At 42.2% G+C, this 20,000-nt stretch overlaps 1 protein-coding gene across 14 annotated transcripts in view; it reads left to right on the forward strand.

Annotated features, from left to right (window-relative positions):
- Positions 1-20,000, forward strand: part of kiaa1217 (KIAA1217 ortholog) — a 116,444-nt gene that overhangs the window by 379 nt on the left and 96,065 nt on the right. For all 14 annotated transcript variants that reach the window (XR_014117027.1, XM_081696723.1, XM_081696722.1 and 11 more), the window contains exon 1: positions 1-19. This exon is cut by the window's left edge. Coding sequence is in view for 13 of the 14 variants with exons in the window: in XM_081696723.1 (XP_081552849.1) it covers positions 1-19 (19 nt within the window). In the remaining variant the exon portion in view is untranslated. The remainder of the gene's footprint in view (positions 20-20,000) is intronic.

Raw genomic sequence — 20,000 nt, forward strand, 5'->3', positions numbered from 1 at the left:
GGGAGCCCCAGAACTCACAGTAAGACTCGGAGTTTGCTCAATCTCACATTTCCCCCAAAGTTTGCATTTCGTTTTTATGACCTTGCTTACATACGCTCTCAGTGTCAGTTATGAATATGTTTACTCGTCAGTGTCGTGCGAATCTGGTCATCCACATCACACATGATGTACTTAACGTTGCCTTCGGATTTGTTTTGTCCAGGTGCGTTTTAGTGAGGGATGCAACTGTGCGGTCTAGGCGTCCTTCAAGATGTGAGGCAAGGTTGTGTGTTGCGTTAAGAGAATATATTCAAACGTTGCGCAGAAACGTTTAACAACTCATGTGGTTTTCTTTGCATGCAACAAACTTTGGGTTATTGTTTTGCCTACTTTTAGTAGGTCTGGAAAGTAAACATATCTTAAATCGGTCATCGGTAAGCACTACAGTGCAAAACACACAAGGTTTGATTCCACCGAGGATAAGTTGACTCAGCGCTGGCCTCGTGACATTGGTTATGTTGGCGAATCTCAGCCGGTGGGCCTCGGTTGGTTGACAACCAGTTTAGGACGGTGGGTCTCCATTTGACTGACGTTGGCTTGGGACCAGTTTGGAACGCAGTTTGGGAAGTCGAAATGATTTAGCTAAAAGTTGGCTTGTAATAATATAAACTTTAAGAAGGTGAAACCTATTAGCTAGTTAGAGGGTGTAAGTCCACATTATGCATATTGTATTATGCATGTATTGTATTAGACTGTTAACATGGCCAGCCTATTACCTGCTGCAAAATAGTTTAAGTTAAGACTGCAGTTGTTCAATAAATGACAGACTGTTGAATAAAGATGCAATTTTACACTTTACAAAATGACTCATTGCAGTCACATTTTGTGATGGAGTCACTTAATGGTCAGATCTCACGTTTACTTCCTGTCGGTCCTGGGTTTGAGTCCCGCGTAGGGTGGCTGCCTTCAGCCTTTGTTACACACAGTGTCAGAAGCGGGATGGCGGCGAGGCCCAGGTTGATGAACCCCTGCTGTGTGGGGGTGGTGAAGGGGCATGGGCGACCCCTGATGAGGGGCATGGGCGACCCCTGATGAGGGTCATGGGCGACCCCTGATGGTGTGAAGGCTTTGTGATGGAGACCGTCACTCTCCGAAGGGGAGATTTTGCTCCGGTCACACTCCTCTTCAATAAAAGCAGTCATCAATCAACAGTTTCTCTGCAGGTTTTCACTGGAAACGTCACTGAAAGAGAAAAAGAAATACAACCCACTAGGTCATGTTTTTAGCAAGTGGGTTACTTTCCAAGGCTCCAAACTTTGTATAAATAGGCTAAATTACATCAATAGTAAAATATGCCTTTGTCAAGGACTAGGCATTAATGTGAGAGTTAATATTTATCTAGGAAAAAGACCCAGATAAACATGTTTTAACTCCCCAAATCTAGTCTGCTCTGGTCTTGTATACGTAATACTGGCCAGGACTGCGATGGTCCACCTGAGTCCAGTCCAGCCAGTCCATTTCCGATGCGTACCAGCTAGTTTCGGAGAGCCAGATCCGGTTCGTCTCATGTTCCAAGCGAAAGGGCAGGAAGGTGCTGAAGGAAGTTGTGTGAGCAGGCACAAGGGCTTGAAGCGATGGGTAATCAAAGGCTGCACACACCTTTAAGGGTTTGACACAGCGGGCGCGCCAAGCATGACAATAATATAATGTTAAATTAAAAAACAGCAGAAATGAGGAAAATATTATACAGTCATGTCATAGGCATATCTCTATATTTTGCCGATATTTCTATTATTTAGTTACTTTTTTTACGTGTCTTAGGACACGGAGATGCAGACACATTTACCCACACAGTGCCAGTAAATCTTGGATGTAGATTGCTGTCAACCACTCGCGATCACTCTGTGATACTTCTGTTCTGATTCTATACAGCCACTTTTGCTTCTGCTGTGTCACTGCTTGTGTTGTGCCAGTTAATTAACTTGTCATAATGAATATATTTATGTGCATTGTGAAAATGTGTCCATCTTTGCTGACAATGCATACAGTCGTGGTCACTCCATATACTGACGTATATACGATGTCGATCGGCCGATATGTGTTTGTTTTTTTAATATCGACACTTAAAGCAGTGTGTGTAAGGGCGGTGCCGTCCACATGTGAGTGAGCAGCAGGAGACTTCATTCAGCCTCATGTTCTGGGCCTCAACGTTTCCCTGCTGATTGCCATGATGCCATGAGGACATGAGATGAAGCAGGTTAGGAAAGACCAAGATGAGTTTCCTGGTGAATCAAAGTGAACAGGCAGCACCAGTTGTACCAGTTGTGAAAAAGGACAATGCTGTCGACTTGTGCACAGAACGCAAACAAACAAACAGTGAGTTAGGCCAGAAAAACTGAACGTATGGATTGTGTCAGACACAGGAGCTAAGGGTAATTCTGAATGGAGGGAGAGTGTTCTCAAATATTGGCCTCCGCATACCAACAAGAATGTCTTGAAAACGGGTCAGAAATGCTGTTAACCTTCAATACCCGCAGGGGTTTGTTCATATAGACTTTTGCGATGAGTATGGCAACAACAACAACAAAAAAGATTTCCACAAAATTCTGCAAAGAAAACCTGTTGAAAGGCCTTGATGCAGTGGGATATCTGGATGACCTGCTGGTCACAAGACAGAAAACAAACACCCATGGAACCCATTGGAGCCATCCGACGGTGTTGCTCAGGCTACCGGAGACAGGACTGAGAGTGAAAAGGTGTGAGTTTGGTATAAAGCAGATCGAATTCTTAAGGCATGTGCTGGAGATCCAGGGCATTCCCCAGTGTCCAGGCAAAATCAAGGCAATCCAGCGTACTCCAGTCCATACTTGTGTCAGATGACTTCTGGCTTTTCTTGGGCTGACAAATTATTATAGGAGAGCAGATCAACGTCCGGGCAGGACACCACTCGGCAGGCGCTGTGGCAGGGACAGCCGTGAGAAAACACGAGTCCTTGTACGCTGTCATCTGAAATAACTACTCGGTCCTGCCTGTGTTGTGTCAGTATATGAAAACAAGGAAGTTATTCAGCACACACGAATACGTTTACTCTTGTGCGCGTGCATCCTGGACACAGTTATTTAAAAAATAATCACTGGAAAAAGGGTTTGGAATGGATTGTTGAAGAAAGAACTTTAGCAGATCATTGGTCTTATTGACGACTGAGGGCACGCAGTAAACCGACCAACAATGGCTGCAGCTCGAATACGAAGATGGGCAATTTCCTCAGCATACGATCATCACACTGAACACTGAGTACTGTCCCACTGTGCCTCGGAGAAGCAAGGTAATGCCGATGGCCTTCCCAGGCTCAGACAAAAGTGTTGCTGGAGCAGCAGTTCTGTCCAACAGCATTATATAGTTGGCTTGACATTTTCAGTAGGCTCCATTAAACGCTGACCAACAGCCATGTGCAGTGTGCACAGACTGCATGCCTTCCAAACACATGCAGTGGCAGGGCGGCTTGAAGACAAATGCTTGAAAGCTTTGCACGCGTGCAGAGACGAGCTGTCAGTTACGTGGGGACGCGTCCTTTGGGGTACCCGTGTAGCGATACCAGAGAAACTCAGGAACGTGTGGAAAAGTGACATCTGAAGCCCTACTGAAAGGCAAAGCCCTCGCAGGCAAGCGTACGCGTGGCCTAAGGTTGTCAAGTACGTAAGCAGAGCAAAGTGATTCATGCCAGGTGGAGCCAAAGAAACACGTGCCCTTACATCCCTGGCCAAAGCCGGGAAAGACCGCATGTTGACATCGCCAGTGCCTTCGTGGTTAACCCTTTCACCATACTTGTGGAAGCATACTATATATGCAGGTGGTGTTTATAATGCCTAGCTTTACTGTAAAACTATCACAAGGGTTAGAAATCCATCTGCATTGTATGTCCTTCCAGAACATATCACGGCAGGTGGAGGAGTTGAAATACCTCAGTATCGATTCGATATTCAGCATCGATTCAGAATTTCAGTAGCATTGCTCACGCCACTTGTGCTCCAGGACACCCTGCTTCGATGGCCTTGCAGAGTGACACATGCGAACACTCAAAGCTGGAGCAAACGAGGCTGCACACCCTTGACTTGGCACAGATGACAAGCTGTGTTGCACAACCTCGGATTGCTCTCGCACCTGAAGACGTGTAGGTACCCGCATGGACTTTATTTCTGCAGGTTTAACTTTTGCTGTCTGTGAAAAGAAATACCTGCAAACGTTTCAGCACTACCAAAAAGCTGCCGACTGACCTCTGTGGACGACACTGTACAAAATACTCCAGAGAGTGGGGGAGGGGGAGGGTTGGGTCAAATGGATTCCTGCATTAATAATAAAACAAACAGCACCTTGTAAAGTAAATGTTGCAGACACAGATTAAACTCTGGCAGTTCATCTAATAACTATCAGACTCAACTCTTCACCTTCAAGAAGAAGACTTAGACATTCAGTGTAATACTTCTATAACACTCTCTAATACTCAGAGTAAGCGCCATTACTTCAAGGTTCAGAGTCTACCAGAAAGGTTTGACCCTAAGAAAAGTCTACAGTGGCAAAAGTAGAACAGTTACATGAACAAGTAGGCAAGGACAGTTAAGGACTGATGAGGACAGTTCCATCTTGCCAGTAATGGAAAACGCAGAGGAACAGAGAAGTTTATGTTCTTTAAAGTACGGACAAGTTAGCATAACTTACTGTTACTGCACATTGCCTTCATTTTGAAAGCTTTGAGCTTTGCGAAATGTAAACGACCGGGCGCAGTGCATTTTGGGATACTTCTGTTAGTCAAGAAGGCAAACCAAGAATAATGAGGACCGATGTTGCAATCACTTATCCGTCTGCAGCCTTATGATTAATACACAACATTTACAAATTTAAAAAAAAATACAAAAACCCAGATGTGCATTTTTGGTCTGTTTTTACTTTTCCATAGGGAAGGACCGAAAGGGAAAGTTTTGCAAGAGTGTTTTATACGTTATACCTTTTTTATTATTGGACAATGTCAGTATCCATTTCCTGGGTAAATTGTAAGGTTAATTAACCTGTATTATTTCATAATTTTGGTGTTAGGTAGTTCTTATTTCTGAAAAGGCAATAAGGAATTGGCCCTTGAAGAAGTCACATTGGTCGACCTATACTATATGGTAATATTGTAAATGTATATTTGAAAGTAATTTATACTTAACACCCTGATACAACTACAATTTATTATTCATCCAAAATGTAAATATCTTAATTATTATCCAATACACACAGCGATGAAGAGAGAGAGTCTATATGCTGTTCGTAATCACGATCTTGCTCGTCATTTCAGTCGCGACTGCGCTGTACATTACTGTACGTGACTAATGGACGCTGGCATTTGTTTGCATGTGGGGCATGGTTGGCAATCCTGATGAACAGCATGTCCTTGTCTGCAGCCGTGATAATCTTTGGAAAGCTGGCATCTTTCCCCACAGCCGAAGGCCGAGAGGGAAGGTGAAGACCTGCAGGTGGATGGAATACTGTAGGAGATCAGAGATCCTCACATTTAAGTGACACCACTAATAAGACTTTGGACATCAACAATCTCAAAGACTTTGTTGAATCGTAGTTGCATGTAAGGCATGTTGCATTACATTATGGCTCAGACATGTATGACCGCAGTACTAATTCACAAACAAGCTTTTACGTGCCTTAAATCTTGTTTGGTGTATATGGAGGTTTGGCATGTCTGCTGAATGTAGGTATTATATGTGCAAGGGACTGCATCCTTGCCTATACTGCAGCTTTGATTGCTTTGTGAGACTACTTGACCTCTATGCTGCTCATAGGTGGTTCTGGCTTTGAAATAAATTAGTTTGAATGGATTTAAATTTGGCACTCATCAGTTGAACTCAGCAAAGTGACAGGAAGATGGATTCTAGTGTGTGTGTTTGTGTGTGCGTGTGCGTGTATGTGTGCGTGTGTGTGTGTGTGCGTGTGTGTGTGTGTGCATGTGAGAGAGAGAGAGAGAAAGAGAGAAAGTATGCCTAGATGTGCACTCTTTTTTGGATAGGGCAAAAAAAATGCTTAGCCCATCTCCATGGTGACAAGTTGATTGGCAGGCCATCTGGGGACAAACAGTGTAGGACTGCTACCTCTGCAAAACCCATCAGGCATTGTGTGTATGTGTTTATGTATATGTGTGTGTGTGTGTGTGTGTGTGTGTGTGTGTGTGTGTGTGTGTGTGTTTAAAACTAAGGGGAAGAGGATACAGTGTTTGTGCATTCTTGTGCATGTGTGATCCAAAAGAGGGGATTCATCTGTCTCTCAGTCAGGCCATGTCTGCCAGAAGTGAGGGAGGGGGGAAAGAGAGAGAGGGAGAGGGAGGGAGAGAGGGATGAACAGAAGGAGAGGGAGTAAAGGGTAGAGGGGTAGAGGAAGACTGGGAGATACAGGGAGAGACAAGGGGCGGGGGAGGGGGTAAATCAGTAAGCTTGGGTCACTTAGAGGATTTGTGTATGGCTGACCAGATTACCCCATCAGCCCCGCCACCCTGAAATACACACACACACACACAATTAAACTTTTAAATGTGCACATTCAAAAGACTAATTTACGTTCCTTTGTGTGACTACACTTCTCTCAAATACCCAAAACCTTATCTCAGAGTTTACTAGCAGAGATTATGGTGAATTCATATGAATTACACTTAGATTTTAGCAGCGGCATCATACTTTTCTTTGGGCTCCTATAGAAACTAAACACTGGTGTGTGTCCAGCTGTAGAAATCTCTAACTCTAGGCCCACTAAATAATAACTTCATGTATCAACTGGGAATCACTTGTGAGCTGGTCGTGACAAGCTGATGGAATGTAAACACACTGACAGTATCAGACCACCTCTGGGAGAAAAGTAAGGTATTTTCCCAACTCACAGAATGCATGTTCACTCACTGTGTGATTGACAAAAGCAAACGTTTGCTTTAATATTTTGTGTTTTCATGCAAATTCTGTGATCAAAAAATATACTTTGGAATTACTGCCACTTAATCAGCAATGAATGAACAGGCTTCTTGTATATTGTAGTTGTTATGGTCTTTTGGTCCAAGCAGTGTAGAGTACTTTGCCTTCCTGACGTTTAAGTTTACGGGTGGTCTCTAGAGGACGTGGGAAAGGTTCCAGGCTGAGACATGGCGTACAGACGGAGCGAGAGGGTGGTTGCTGGTTCTTTTCTCCTTTATTTCTAGTAAGAGGAGCACGTGACTTCCGGCTGGATTTTCCCATATCTGTATGAAAACCAACCTCAATCCATTTTAGCCAACCAGGAATGTATTAGAACCAGAAATATAAAGCCTGCTTTCACCCAAATGGGTGTGCATGCCTGGGTGTGTGTGTGTGTGTGTGTGCGTGCGTGTGAGTGTGTCCAACATTACAGATGATGAAGTGGTTGGAGTGTTTGATTCCTAACAGAACAGTGTGTTCAGGCGGGAACGCAGACGGTCTCATTGCTGTGTCGATATCTCACGCTCGTGTGGGTCAAGTCAGCCCACAGCCTGCAGCCACACAATAACCTTTCACAGCGTAGGAAACCAAACGGCAAATAACAAGTAGTGTTATAAGAGACCTCCAAGGCCAGGAGCTTCAACTGGCTCATGTTACAGCAGGGAAAGAAGGTGTTAACCCAGAAGCGGACATGCCTAAATCAACGCTCGTCTTTGGTTTTGCAAGCACAAAGTCAGTTTTACTAAGCTACTCATTTAGCTCGTGAGATCTCAGGCTTTGCTTTCTCTTCTAGTGCTCATATTTTGGCTTCTTTCTCACTATCTTCTTTCTTTTGATAAGGACTGCGTTCACTTCCTTATCACAGTCTTTAAGTCACATGGCCCCAAACCCACAGATGGCTTGCTTTGGTGAAGCTGCCGAATGCATGGGGAGTCTCGGCTAAGTTCCCATCTCCGCTTCTCAGCGGGGAGCAGAAAGGAGCCGGGGAGGGGGTGAGGAGAGAGAGAACTTAGTGAGCAGGGCCCGTGCTACTGCTCAGAGACGCAGACCTTTGAAAGCTGACTTTCATTTCAGATGGGGCCAATGCAGTGATTATATGTGTGTATGTTTGGTTTAGGAAGTATATCGATCTCTGTTCTGGCATCAGGTCTGAAGTGTTTATGCATTTTTCTGTTCGCGCCATTAACAATAAATGTTTTAAACCCCAACTGAATGTCCCAGCTGGGGAGATAGAGTTGGCAGACATGAACATTAGTAAGACGATGTCAGTTTGCCTCGGCTTGAATATTGAGTATTGATCTCATTTGTCTCACTTTGGCAACATGTTTCCTTTTCTCTGTTCTGGGATCAGGTCTATACATTTGATTTAGGAAGCATATGGTTTTAATATGCCTGCTTGCCTTAGCCTAGTCTTGTAGCTTCCAGCAGGTTCAGAAAGAAACTTTAGAATTTTCCCTTCAGGCTCATCTCACATAGTAAAAGATTTGTACAGTGTCATAACTATGTCACAGGGAGAGGAAGTGTCCAGGCACATCAGTCCCTAACAGGTATTTCATAGCAACAGTCTGTGTGAAGTTAGTTGTTAAGCAGTTGTAGAATAAGACTTCTTCTCAGTGGATATGTAGATTTGTTTGCTAATACGTGTTTATGAAAGCCTGGTTGTGTGTCTCACAAGTGAGAGGGTTAACTGCTGCCAGCTGTTATATTGAGCAGACAGCCTGGCAGTCAGTGAGACAAAGCTGAAAGATTAGTTTCAGGACGAGGTTCAAACCAGCTGTGTCTCACTCTCATTTATGTCGGGATATTGGAACCCATACTTGTTTAAGCCTACCAATGTGTAGCTTGTAAAAATAACAGAATGGCAGCATTATCATACTGGCTGTTGAACTTATTGAAGTAATGTCACATTACTCACACATACATACAAAGTCACTACCCTGTAGGTTCAACCTTTAGAGTGTGTGTGTGTGTGTGTGTGTGTGTGTGTGTGTGTGTGTGTGTGTGTGTGTGTCTGTGTGTGTGCGTGTGTCCCCTGTTTGATTTACAAACCCATCCAAATTAAAAGAGTAAATAACAGAAAAAACAAACAAGTAAGCTCAGCATGCACTAAGATGACACACATGCACACACACCCACACACACAGAGTGGGTGGAGAATGGTTTGACAGAAATAATTTGTTCAATAATTCTTGTTAGTAAAAGTGGTGTGTGTGTGTGTGTGTGTGTGTGTCTAAAACATCAGGAGAATGGAATCTTCTCTTGGTCAATACCCACAAGCCCATCCTAAAAGTGCGACTGATTTGAGGTTTTGAAAGTGGGCGGGGATCGTGGTGGAGCTGTTTGGTACAGAATATGCTGATTGGTTATATCTGGGCAGCTGGGACTGACTGCAGAATATTAGAGGTCAAAGCAAAGGTCCTGTAAAGAGAGAGAGTGCTGAGTACAAATGCACAGTGAATATGCACTTATACATGTATTACCACACAAAAACACAGTTGATTAAACGAAGGTGGAATAAAGTTAAACCAGCTGTTTGTGGGAATGTGCGTGCACGGTGTGTGTGTGCGTGTACGGTGTGTGTGTGTATGTGTGTTTGTGTGTGTGTGTGCGTGCGTGACAGACTGTCAGTTTACTTAATCTTATTTAAGCCTGTTTATGCCTTTAAATTACTGGGTGCCAGGATTCTGGTTAATTAAGAACTGGGCTTCTACACATTATGGTGTTAAGAGACAGCGATCTCTGAAACTTGAGACACACACACACACAGACACACATAGACACACATACACACGCACACACACACAGACACACACACAGACACACACAGACACACACACACACACAGACACACACACAGACACACACACACAGACACACACACACACGCACACACATACAGACACAGACACACACACACACCCAAACATACACACGCACACACACACACACACACACACACACACACAGACACACACACACACGCACACACGCACGCACACACACACAGACACACACAGACACACGCACGCACACACACACAGACACACACACACACACACACACTGTGAGTCAGTAAGGGGGTTTTATCAGAATCTTGTCCCAGCAGCACAGGGACATCAAGATGTCTGCAGTATCAATTGAAACTGCAGATTTGCTAAGTGCTTCAGAAACCCAGAAGCTGGAGCTGATGATGACTAAGTGAATTATGGTGGAGCAGATATGACCGGTTTGCTGAAGTAAGGATGATGAACTGTAGATAGTATGAAGTGAAAGCTGAAGCCTTGTTACAACACATTGTCATTTGCATATAATTCTTCAACCTCTCACCAGTGACATTCAAATATAAATGAAACTGCTCCTAATATAAAGTCCTTAAGGAACACCATTTTTATCTCAGTAAATCTGAACTTTTACATGGTGATGTATCCATATGGTTACATCCAAACCAGTTTCAGGCATCTTAGTTGTAACCCTCAGCATTCTTTGTATTGCAGAGTCCACAGTGCAGTGCCCACAGTGTTAAACATATTAGATCATTCAATAAAATGCAGATAAGTTTTCATTATAGTCAAGGGTGCCCACATTATCATTTCTGAAAGTAATAGCACATGGATTCATGTGTCCTGATACTGAGTAACTGACTAATCCTAACAAAGTTTAAAGATAGCTTTTCTATCATTAAAGTACACTTTAAGGACGTTCCCAAAGGTTTCAATATTTTTTAGAAATGCAAGAGAGGAAAAAGCGCGTATGTTCCCTGTCTCATTAAATTAAGAATATGTTTGAGATTAGCACTGCTAAGATTAAGGGCCCTAATCCTGTTACGTCATCATGGGTCAACCCTCTGGGATGTACAGAAAACAAAGCATCCTAACTGAGCTCTGAGGGAAAGCTGGTGTTTGCGAATAACTGCATGGCTACATAATGCAGCTCTTTCACCCTTTACTTCTGTAGCCTTACATTAGGAAGCATAAACAGAGGGCAGAGAAGATCGCGTGTTGAAGAACTTTATTCAAAATACTTTGAAGATATTTACTTAAAGCACTTTCCAAGATTTGTTTATTTGTTTGACCTTAAGTTAGAATGGCCCTACTATTATAACTGGGGTCAGTACTGGAATTATTGAGGGCTTAAAGATGCGGAGAGTTTACTTTAAGGAGATTAGGAAGCATGATTTCACTTCTCCTGTTGTTTCTGAGCCACGGATGACCTGGCAGAAGGATCTCAGATTGTAGTTAACCTTGTTAACCCTGGAAATGAAATGGATGAAGGTCAGGTTTGGGAGGGAGAGACATCACTGGATGTACATTTGTGAGGTTTATTGTTGACAGCAGTGTCAATTAAGGGTCATTTAATGAGATCCTTTACTGCAGTGTTTCAATTTTGAGATGAATTGTATCAAATGAAATACACTACCGAACTTTTGTTGTTTTGGGAAGATTCAAATCTCCAGCAACCGTAGAAACTCCCTAAAGATAATATTGCCTCAAACGCATTCTTTGGGACATAAGCCAAATCAAACATAGGTTGTTTTTGTATTTTTTTCTTGATTGATGAATATGTGGAATTTTTTAAATAACACACGCATAGGACTAGCTAAGGACTAATGTACAAGATTTAGTATGTTGTATGTTTAGTATCATTAGTATGTTTAGTATCATTAATATTAATGATATGTTTTGCACTTGAGTTATTTTTAATATTAGTTTTATGATGCAAATGTATGAATAATTTATTGCAACTCACTTTTAACATAGTAAATTACAGATATATGATGTCAACACTGCTGGATTAAGTGGCGTGTAAGGCACATGGGTAAAGCACATGGCTCACAAAGATAAAACTTTAACCTTACGGTTTTATATCACACATAAAATTTAAAATCACAGACTAATTAAGCTGAAGTTCTACAGCAAAGCGGAGGAATAATTATGGTTGATGATCAGCGTTTTCCTGAAGTAAGTGGCAGAGGTGTTACTCGTGTTGGTAGTTACTCAATGAGGACGGTTGTGTCTGAATATCACAAGCAGTAGCCTCTCCCACCTCCACAGATACTCTGCTTCTCCTTTAGTCTTTGGCTGCGTTTTGGTTTCTCCTCTGTCCAGCACAGCTTCTGTTATGGTGAATGGTACCCTCGGTTTGTATATTTTCAACTCTTTGTCAACATGTTTGAAGTTATTTTCATCTTTTTCAGGTGCCTCCTCTGGGAGAGGGCTAGGAAATAATCCCGTGCTCCTCTAGCAGTTTAATATCAACAACGTTTAGGAAAACACCAACGCTCTCGCGACGTTTTATTGTGTTTGTCAAAGAAAAATCTCTAATCACAGACAGTGACCAGAGGTTCCATCACATTTATTCATTCCCCAGAACAGCTAGTTCAGTCTGCTCTAACCAATGGCCATCGAAGCACTCATAAAATACACACAGTACCATTTACAGCTAACACCAGTAAATGCATGAGACACACATGTTTTTAGCTTAACATTTCAACCCCCCATCCCTGAGCACAGTGGTCACAGTGGCTATCACTCATGCAGTTGACCACTGATGCACATGGATTTCCCACTACATTTAGGTGACACTTATATCCAAATTGACTTACAATTCTGACTGAACACAACTTGAATAACTGAGGGTTAAGGGATTTAACCAACAGTGGTAACTTGGTAAATGTGAGGTAAAATGTGGGGGAGATGTGAGGTAAAATGTGAGGGAGATATGAGGTAAATGTGAGGTAAAATGTGAGGGGAATGTGAGATAAATGTGAGGTAAAACATGAGGGGGATGTGAAGTAAATGTGAGGTAAAATGTGACAGATGTGAGGTAAATGTGAGGTAAGATGTGAGGGGCATGTGAGATAAATGTGAGGTAAAACATGAGATGGATGTGAGGTGAACGTGAGGTAAAATGTGAGGGAGATCTGAGGGGGATGTGAGGTAAAATGTGAGGGGATGTGAGGTAAAATGTGAGGGAGATGTGAGGGTGATGTAAGGTAAAATAGAGGTATATGTGAGGTAAAATGTAAGGGAGATGTGAGGTAAATGTAAGGTAGAATGTGAGGGGGATGTGAGGTAAAATGTGAGAGAGATGTGAGGTAAATGTGAGGTAAAATGTGAGGGAGATATGAGGTAAATGCGAGGTAAAATGTGATGGGAATGTGAAATAAATGTGAGGTAAAATGTGAGGGGGAAGTGAAGTAAATGTGAGGTATAATGTGACAGAAATGTGAGGTAAAATGGGAGGTAAGATGTGAGGGGCATGTGATTTAAATGTGAGGTAAAATGTGAAGTGGCTGTGAGGTATATGTAAGGTAAAATGTGAGGGAGATGTGAGGTAAAATGTGAGGGTTGCGAGTTGGTGTAGATTGTGAGAATGTGAAGAAGATGAAAAGGAGTGACTGTGGTTCAGTAAAGAAGAGAAAGGGACCAAACAGAACCACCATCTCTCTCTCTCTCTTCCTTCCTCCACAGTCTGTCCTCCTCTTCTCCCTTCCTGTCTGCTCTCTATCCCCCTGCCGGAACTTCCTTTGTGCCCCTTTCTCTCTCTCTCTCTCTCTCTCTCTCTCTCTCTCTCTCTCTCTCTCTCTTTCTCTCTCTCTCTCTCTCTCTCTCTCTCTCTCTCTCTTTTTGGGTGTGTGTATGTGTGTGTGTGTGTGTGTGTGTGTGTTCCGCCCCTGTCCTGTGAGAGTTCATCAGTTCACTGCAGTCTCCGGTGCATGAGTAATCATCCACAGACCAAAACACTCTGTCTGGTGTCTCTTGCTTTCATTAGCACCTCTGGGGTCTGTGTGTGTGTGCATGTGTGTGTGTGTGTGTGTGTGTGTGTGTGTGTGAATGTTTGTGTGTGTGGGGGGGGAGGGGTGTTTATGAGACTAAAGAGAGTAGGATGAGGTCTGAAGTGAAGTAAGAAACATATGTGCACACATGCGCTTTATGACATATGACACCCAAAGTCAGACTGTGTCGGTTTACATGTGTGTGTGTGTGTGTGTGTGTGTGTGTGTGTGTGTGTGTGTGTGTGTGTGTATTTGTGGGACAGGGGGTCGACAGAGTACACACCCATGTCAGCCGGTCAAACAGTCAGGGATAGTGCGACCTCTTACTTCACATCTAAAGTACTGTGGCGATGAGAAACATATGTGATTCTGCTGTTAATTACCAAGGATGTTAGAATTTAGAGTTTCTGATCATCACTAAAGCTTTTATGCCTGACAGAGCTTTGTGTTCGATTCTTTAAAGTAAAGACTGTGGTCTAGGGCTGGGCAATACTGTAAAAAAAATTGTAACTTGATTTTTCAAACTCATGGACAATTCTTGGTTCTCTGTTTTTTTTAAGTGTTTAAATAGTGCAATTGGACAATTTAATTCAAAGGTTTTTTTATTCGAATGGACTTTGAATGTGAAAAAAATATATAAACAGCACAATGTATAACAGGCACGTAGTGAAAAAATTCTGTTAAATATCCTTAACAAACTCAAAATTGTGTAAGTATAAAACCAATTTTATTTTTAGTTATTAACATTCAAGAACACCTTTCTCGATCATGTCAAATGTCTCCACATTAGAAACGTCCTACACGTGGGAGCTCTTCATGTCAGATATGGACATGAAAACATGGAAACACCAGAAAATGAGGGAGCTTACAACTCTTGCAACTGTTTGAGGGCGACTTGTATTTTTGTCTGTCGTAGCCTGTGCGCGCAAACAGATCGAACGAGCTGCTACTTTTGGTTGCAAGTGACTTTTCGACATAACTTACACTTTGCATGAATATATTGGACATTTCAATCACAGTTTCAATCCGGTCACAGTTTCCCACTTTTTCCCACAGTTCCGCACTTTCTGTGCGGCTTTGTTTTAGTTTTAGTTTCGTTTATGTGTCCGCCCTTGTCTCGTGTTTTGTATATAACTGCCCTTCACTTTTGCACCTGTGTCTCCTTCCGCCCTAATCCATCTGTGTATCGCACCCCTGTCGTGCTATCTTGTGTCGTCGGTCATTGCTGTAATATTCGGGCTTGGTATCATATCTCCGGGTGTCACTCTGATACGGTTTTCTGGCTAAGCGTATTTGGACTGTATTAAGGTTCATTAGAACAGGCTTGCCCCGAATAAACGTCGCTCATTACCGCATATGCATCCTGCGTCCGCTCACTTTATGTCATAATATCACTAAAGTGATGTTTCCACCTTTCTTTTTTACGAACTGGGGCCTGTTTTCATCGTTATGTGAGTTTTTTTTTTAACAACCTCGATCATCACATCTTGAAAATCGCGTTAAAACGTTAAAAATCCGAATTAATCGTGACATCGTCCAGCTCTACTATTGACATTATTAGCGAACCGATTCATAATCCTGCATCGCCTTTTTGTGGTAGTAATTTTGCATAAGCGTGTCGGAATGTGTGTGTTGGTCATTCAGGGTCAGGTCCTGCTGTGCGCGTGTGTACTCAGCAGATCCTCATGACCGCGCGTGCTGATTCAAGCTCTCAGTGCTGCGTTGTGCGTGACGGTAGCTCTCGAGCTCTTATGGGCATAATTAAACAGGAGCACAAAAAGGCTGCCTAATTACAAGTGACTAATGAAGCTATTCTGTGAGCAAGGCTGAATGAAAGACTGGGAAATGTTCAGATGATCATTAATTAATGATTTCCTTTTCTATTATTGCTGCTGACTGAGTGCCGTCACCTCCATCTCTCCGAGGTCACTCACTGGAAGAACAAATGAGAGTACAGTCCTGATCTCTTTCTATGGATGTTAACTGGGATATCGGGAGTGGAAAGAATGACTCCCTGGTTGCTGCCTCATTGCCTTTGTACTGCTGTGGCTAAAAGTCTTTACATCAGGTTGGCTGTTTGTTTACTCACATTTATATTTTCTCTGTTTGTTTACTTACATTTACATTTTCAGCATTGAGCAGACTTACAAAAGTGCTTTGTCATTTACTCATATAATTTATATTAGCCAGTACAGTAAGTTACAGTTCAAGATACCATTGAACTAGAATAAAGTTGAAATACAGGGATCAATGCTGATGACTAGAAGTGCAAAACAAATATAAGCTCCGTAACAGACATCAATAAGTGCAATAAACAGTACGTTACGATAAGTACTAGGGTTAGAAGTGCAAAACAAACATAAGCTCCGTAACAGACATCAATAAGTGCAATAAACAGTACGTTACGATAAGTATTAGGGCTAGAAGTGCAAAACAAACATAAGCTCCGTAACAGACATCAATAAGTGCAATAAACAGTACGTTACGATAAGTACTAGGGCTAGAAGTGCAAAATAAACATAAGCTCTATATCAGACAGCGACAAGTGCAGTAACAAACAATGCTAAACAACTTGTTTACTTGTTTGTTTGCCACAGTGCAGTGACATTCTAGACATAATTTACGCAGCATTGGTCTGCTGAGCAATTTATGGAGTTATCCAGCCTCACCACAAGCATTTCAATGCAGGAATGTCCTGTATGTTTATGCAGATGACAGATAAACCTGACTTGACTTGACTCACTACTTCACTCTTGCACACCAGCTCTAACATCACATTTGAATTAAAAAAACCAACACTATTAAAAATACATTTTATTTTAATTATGTAAAGGTTTACAGTGTTTCTAAGCCCTGTAAAGGAGAGTTATTATATAATAATGAGCTTTTTTAAGAAAAATTCAGCCCCTGGCTATAGTGTTAATTATTCTCTGTAATCACTAAGGGCCTGACGTTTGCATCAGGAGTCATGGAAGGTGACAGATGTAGTTAAATATTATGGGAGAAAGACAGTTTTCGGCTTTAAGGGTCAGTAGAAATGAAGTGACAGACATTTTATTGTAGATAAAGTGGGAAGAATTATGAAACAGTCATAGTAAGAGCTCCAGCCACTGCGTTTCACAGCTTGGTGGAGGTTATACCAGACCATCTGTCTGGCTGTAAGTCAGAGTCGTCAAGCCAGTAGTTGGTAAATTGTTGAAAGTGTCATGTGCTGATCAAATGTATCCTATTCACTGCATCTCATAATTCATACATTTGTTTTCAATAAAAAAAAATCGAGCTGTATTAGAATACATTCTTGTAAAGCATGTTTTACATTTCAGCATCTAACAGTTAAAACACATGGGATAAGAAAATAAGCAAATAAATGAATAATTCCAAAATAACACTCATTTCTGCATATCCTTTAATTATCATATCTGCATATCCTTTAATTATCATATCTGCATAGCCTTTTTGGTAAAATAAGAATAAACATATAAAAATATTACCATAATGGAATTTTACACTCTGTGAGTATGAACTGAATGTCAATATTTGACGTAAACAATAAAAAAAAGAGAAAACTTTCCATGAAAAATGGAAACATTCCAGCCTCTATGCCATCGGATGTGAACTGATTGGTCAGAGCGCAGTAAGTGACTGAACGAGTGTGGAAGCCAGTAAATCCTGCCTCATACAATCACCACGGAAGACTTTCTCTGATGAAACTCCTAACGTCCTCCTTGTCCTGCTGCTACAGCATATACAGTACGGCAAGGAGAATGTTGATGCTACTCTCCGAGGACTTACTGTGTGCTGTACACGTGCAAGATTTCAGATCCCTGCCCCCTTTCAGATATTTCAGATATAAATCAACCAGCAAAAACAGCAATATTTTAGCAACTGTAAAAAAAAAAAAAAAGACTGGAAAATGGAAAAGGGATGCTTTTCAGTATTGAAATGCACTGTGTTTCATAAATGATTGAAATTGAAATTAATAAACCATAATTAATTGCAATTCTTTAATTAATGAAAAAAAAAAAGTTTTTAGTACCATTTCACTAGTAAGGTGATCAGGGTTCCAACAGAGAGATCCAAATTTTCAAACAGACATAGAGACCAACATTGAAGGAATTCAATTCAAGATAGCATTCACATATTTTTTTCCTCTCTGAGTGCTGCCCTCTAGTGACCTGGAGTTCAGAGGACAGTGGGCTCTCTGGTCTGGGGCATTACCTCCTTGTAATGCAGAACAATGTAATGCAGGTCGTGACATCAGCAGTGTTGAGTTTGTACTGACACCTGCAATGTTGGGTTCGTATTGACACCTGCAATGTTGGGTTCGTATTGACTCCTGCAGTGTTCGGTTCGTATTGACTCCTGTAGTGTTGGGTTCATACTGACTCCTGCAGTGTTGGGTTCGTATTGACTCCTGCAGTGTATGGTTCGTACTGACTCCTGCAGTGTATGGTTTGTACTGACTCCTGCAGTGTATGGTTCGTACTGACTCCTGCAGTGTTGGGTTCGTATTGACTCCTGCAGTGTATGGTTCGTACTGACTCCTGCAGTGTATGGTTCGTACTGACTCCTGCAGTGTATGGTTCGTACTGACTCCTGCAGTGTATGGTTCGTACTGACTCCTGCAGTGTTGGGTTCGTATTGACTCCTGCAGTGTATGGTTCGTACTGACTCCTGCAGTGTATGGTTCGTACTGACTCCTGCAGTGTATGGTTCGTACTGACTCCTGCAGTGTTGGGTTCGTATTGACTCCTGCAGTGTATGGTTCGTACTGACTCCTGCAGTGTATGGTTCGTACTGACTCCTGCAGTGTATGGTTCGTACTGACTCCTGCAGTGTATGGTTCGTACTGACTCCTGCAGTGTATGGTTCGTACTGACTCCTGCAGTGTTGTGTTTGTATTCCTGTCTTTGACATCTCGTCTTCTCAGATGCCTGGGGAAGTTTTTACTCGTTGCTGTGGAAAAGGTAAAAAGTGTCCTGGGGCATTTCTCAGTTGTGAATTATGAAAATGTGATGTCATCGTGAGCCAAAGCATGCAAGAGGGAGCAGAAGAGCACAGTGTCTCTTTACATGGCTGAAAGTTCAGATTTATTTGGATGCCGCTGGGATGATACGTGTTCGCTCAAGCCTGGTCGTTACAAATGAGAATGAGATCTTCACAGTGTGTGTGTGTGTATGTGTGTGTGTGTGTGTGTGTGTGTGTGTGTGTGTGTGTGTGTGTGTGGGAAAGAGAGAGTGACATTTTAATACGTGCAAAAACCAGAATACTCTTAATTGCAGTAGCATCATTCTACAGCAGTCAAAGGACGGAAGCCACGGTGTCATAAATCTCCTGCAACAGGACAATTTGCAATCCAGTAATCCACTATGAAAAACCCTATCTGCAATATGTAAACTATCTTATGAATGCAATGCATTCAAGTGTTCAGTGTGAATATAAACAATATTTTTTGTTTGTTTTACTTTTTGCCCTTTTAATCCAGTAATATATTCAACATTTCACATTAACAATTCCCTTCCGTCACTTTTATCTGAAAAAAAAAGCATATAGTATTTTTAGATAAAAATCCAACTCTGAAATCCATCTGTACTGTTAACACTCCAAAAGCACAGTGTCAGCGATAGAAACACAGTGTCAGTGCTAGAAACACAGTGTCAGTGCTCCAAACACAGTGTCAGTGCTCCAAACAGTGTCAGTGCTCCAAACACAGTGTCAGTGCTAGAAACACAGTGTCAGTGCTCCAAACAATGTCAGTGCTAGAAACACAGTGTCAGTGCTCCAAATAGTGTCAGTGCTCCAAACAGTGTCAGCGCTAGAAACACAGTGTCAGTGCTCCAAACACAGTGTCAGTGCTCCAAACACAGTGTCAGTGCTAGAAACACAGTGTGAGTGCTCCAAACACAGTGTCAGTGCTAGAAACACAGTGTGTGCTCCAAACACAGTGTCAGTGCTCCAAACAGTGTCAGTGCTAGAAACACAGTGTCAGTGCTCCAAACACAGTGTCAGTGCTAGAAAGTGTCAGTGCTAGAAACAGTGTCAGTGCTCCAAATACAGTGTCAGTGCTCCAAATACAGTGTCAGTGCTCCAAACACAGTGTCAGTGCTCCAAACACAGTGTCAGTGCTAGAAACACAGTGTCAGTGCTCCAAACAATGTCAGTGCTAGAAACACAGTGTCAGTGCTCCAAATAGTGTCAGTGCTCCAAACAGTGTCAGCGCTAGAAACACAGTGTCAGTGCTCCAAACACGGTGTCAGTGC

This window comes from Electrophorus electricus, chromosome 14 (genome assembly GCF_041902795.1).
Source record: "Electrophorus electricus isolate QZ-2024a chromosome 14, ASM4190279v1, whole genome shotgun sequence".
Lineage (NCBI taxonomy): Eukaryota > Metazoa > Chordata > Actinopteri > Gymnotiformes > Gymnotidae > Electrophorus > Electrophorus electricus.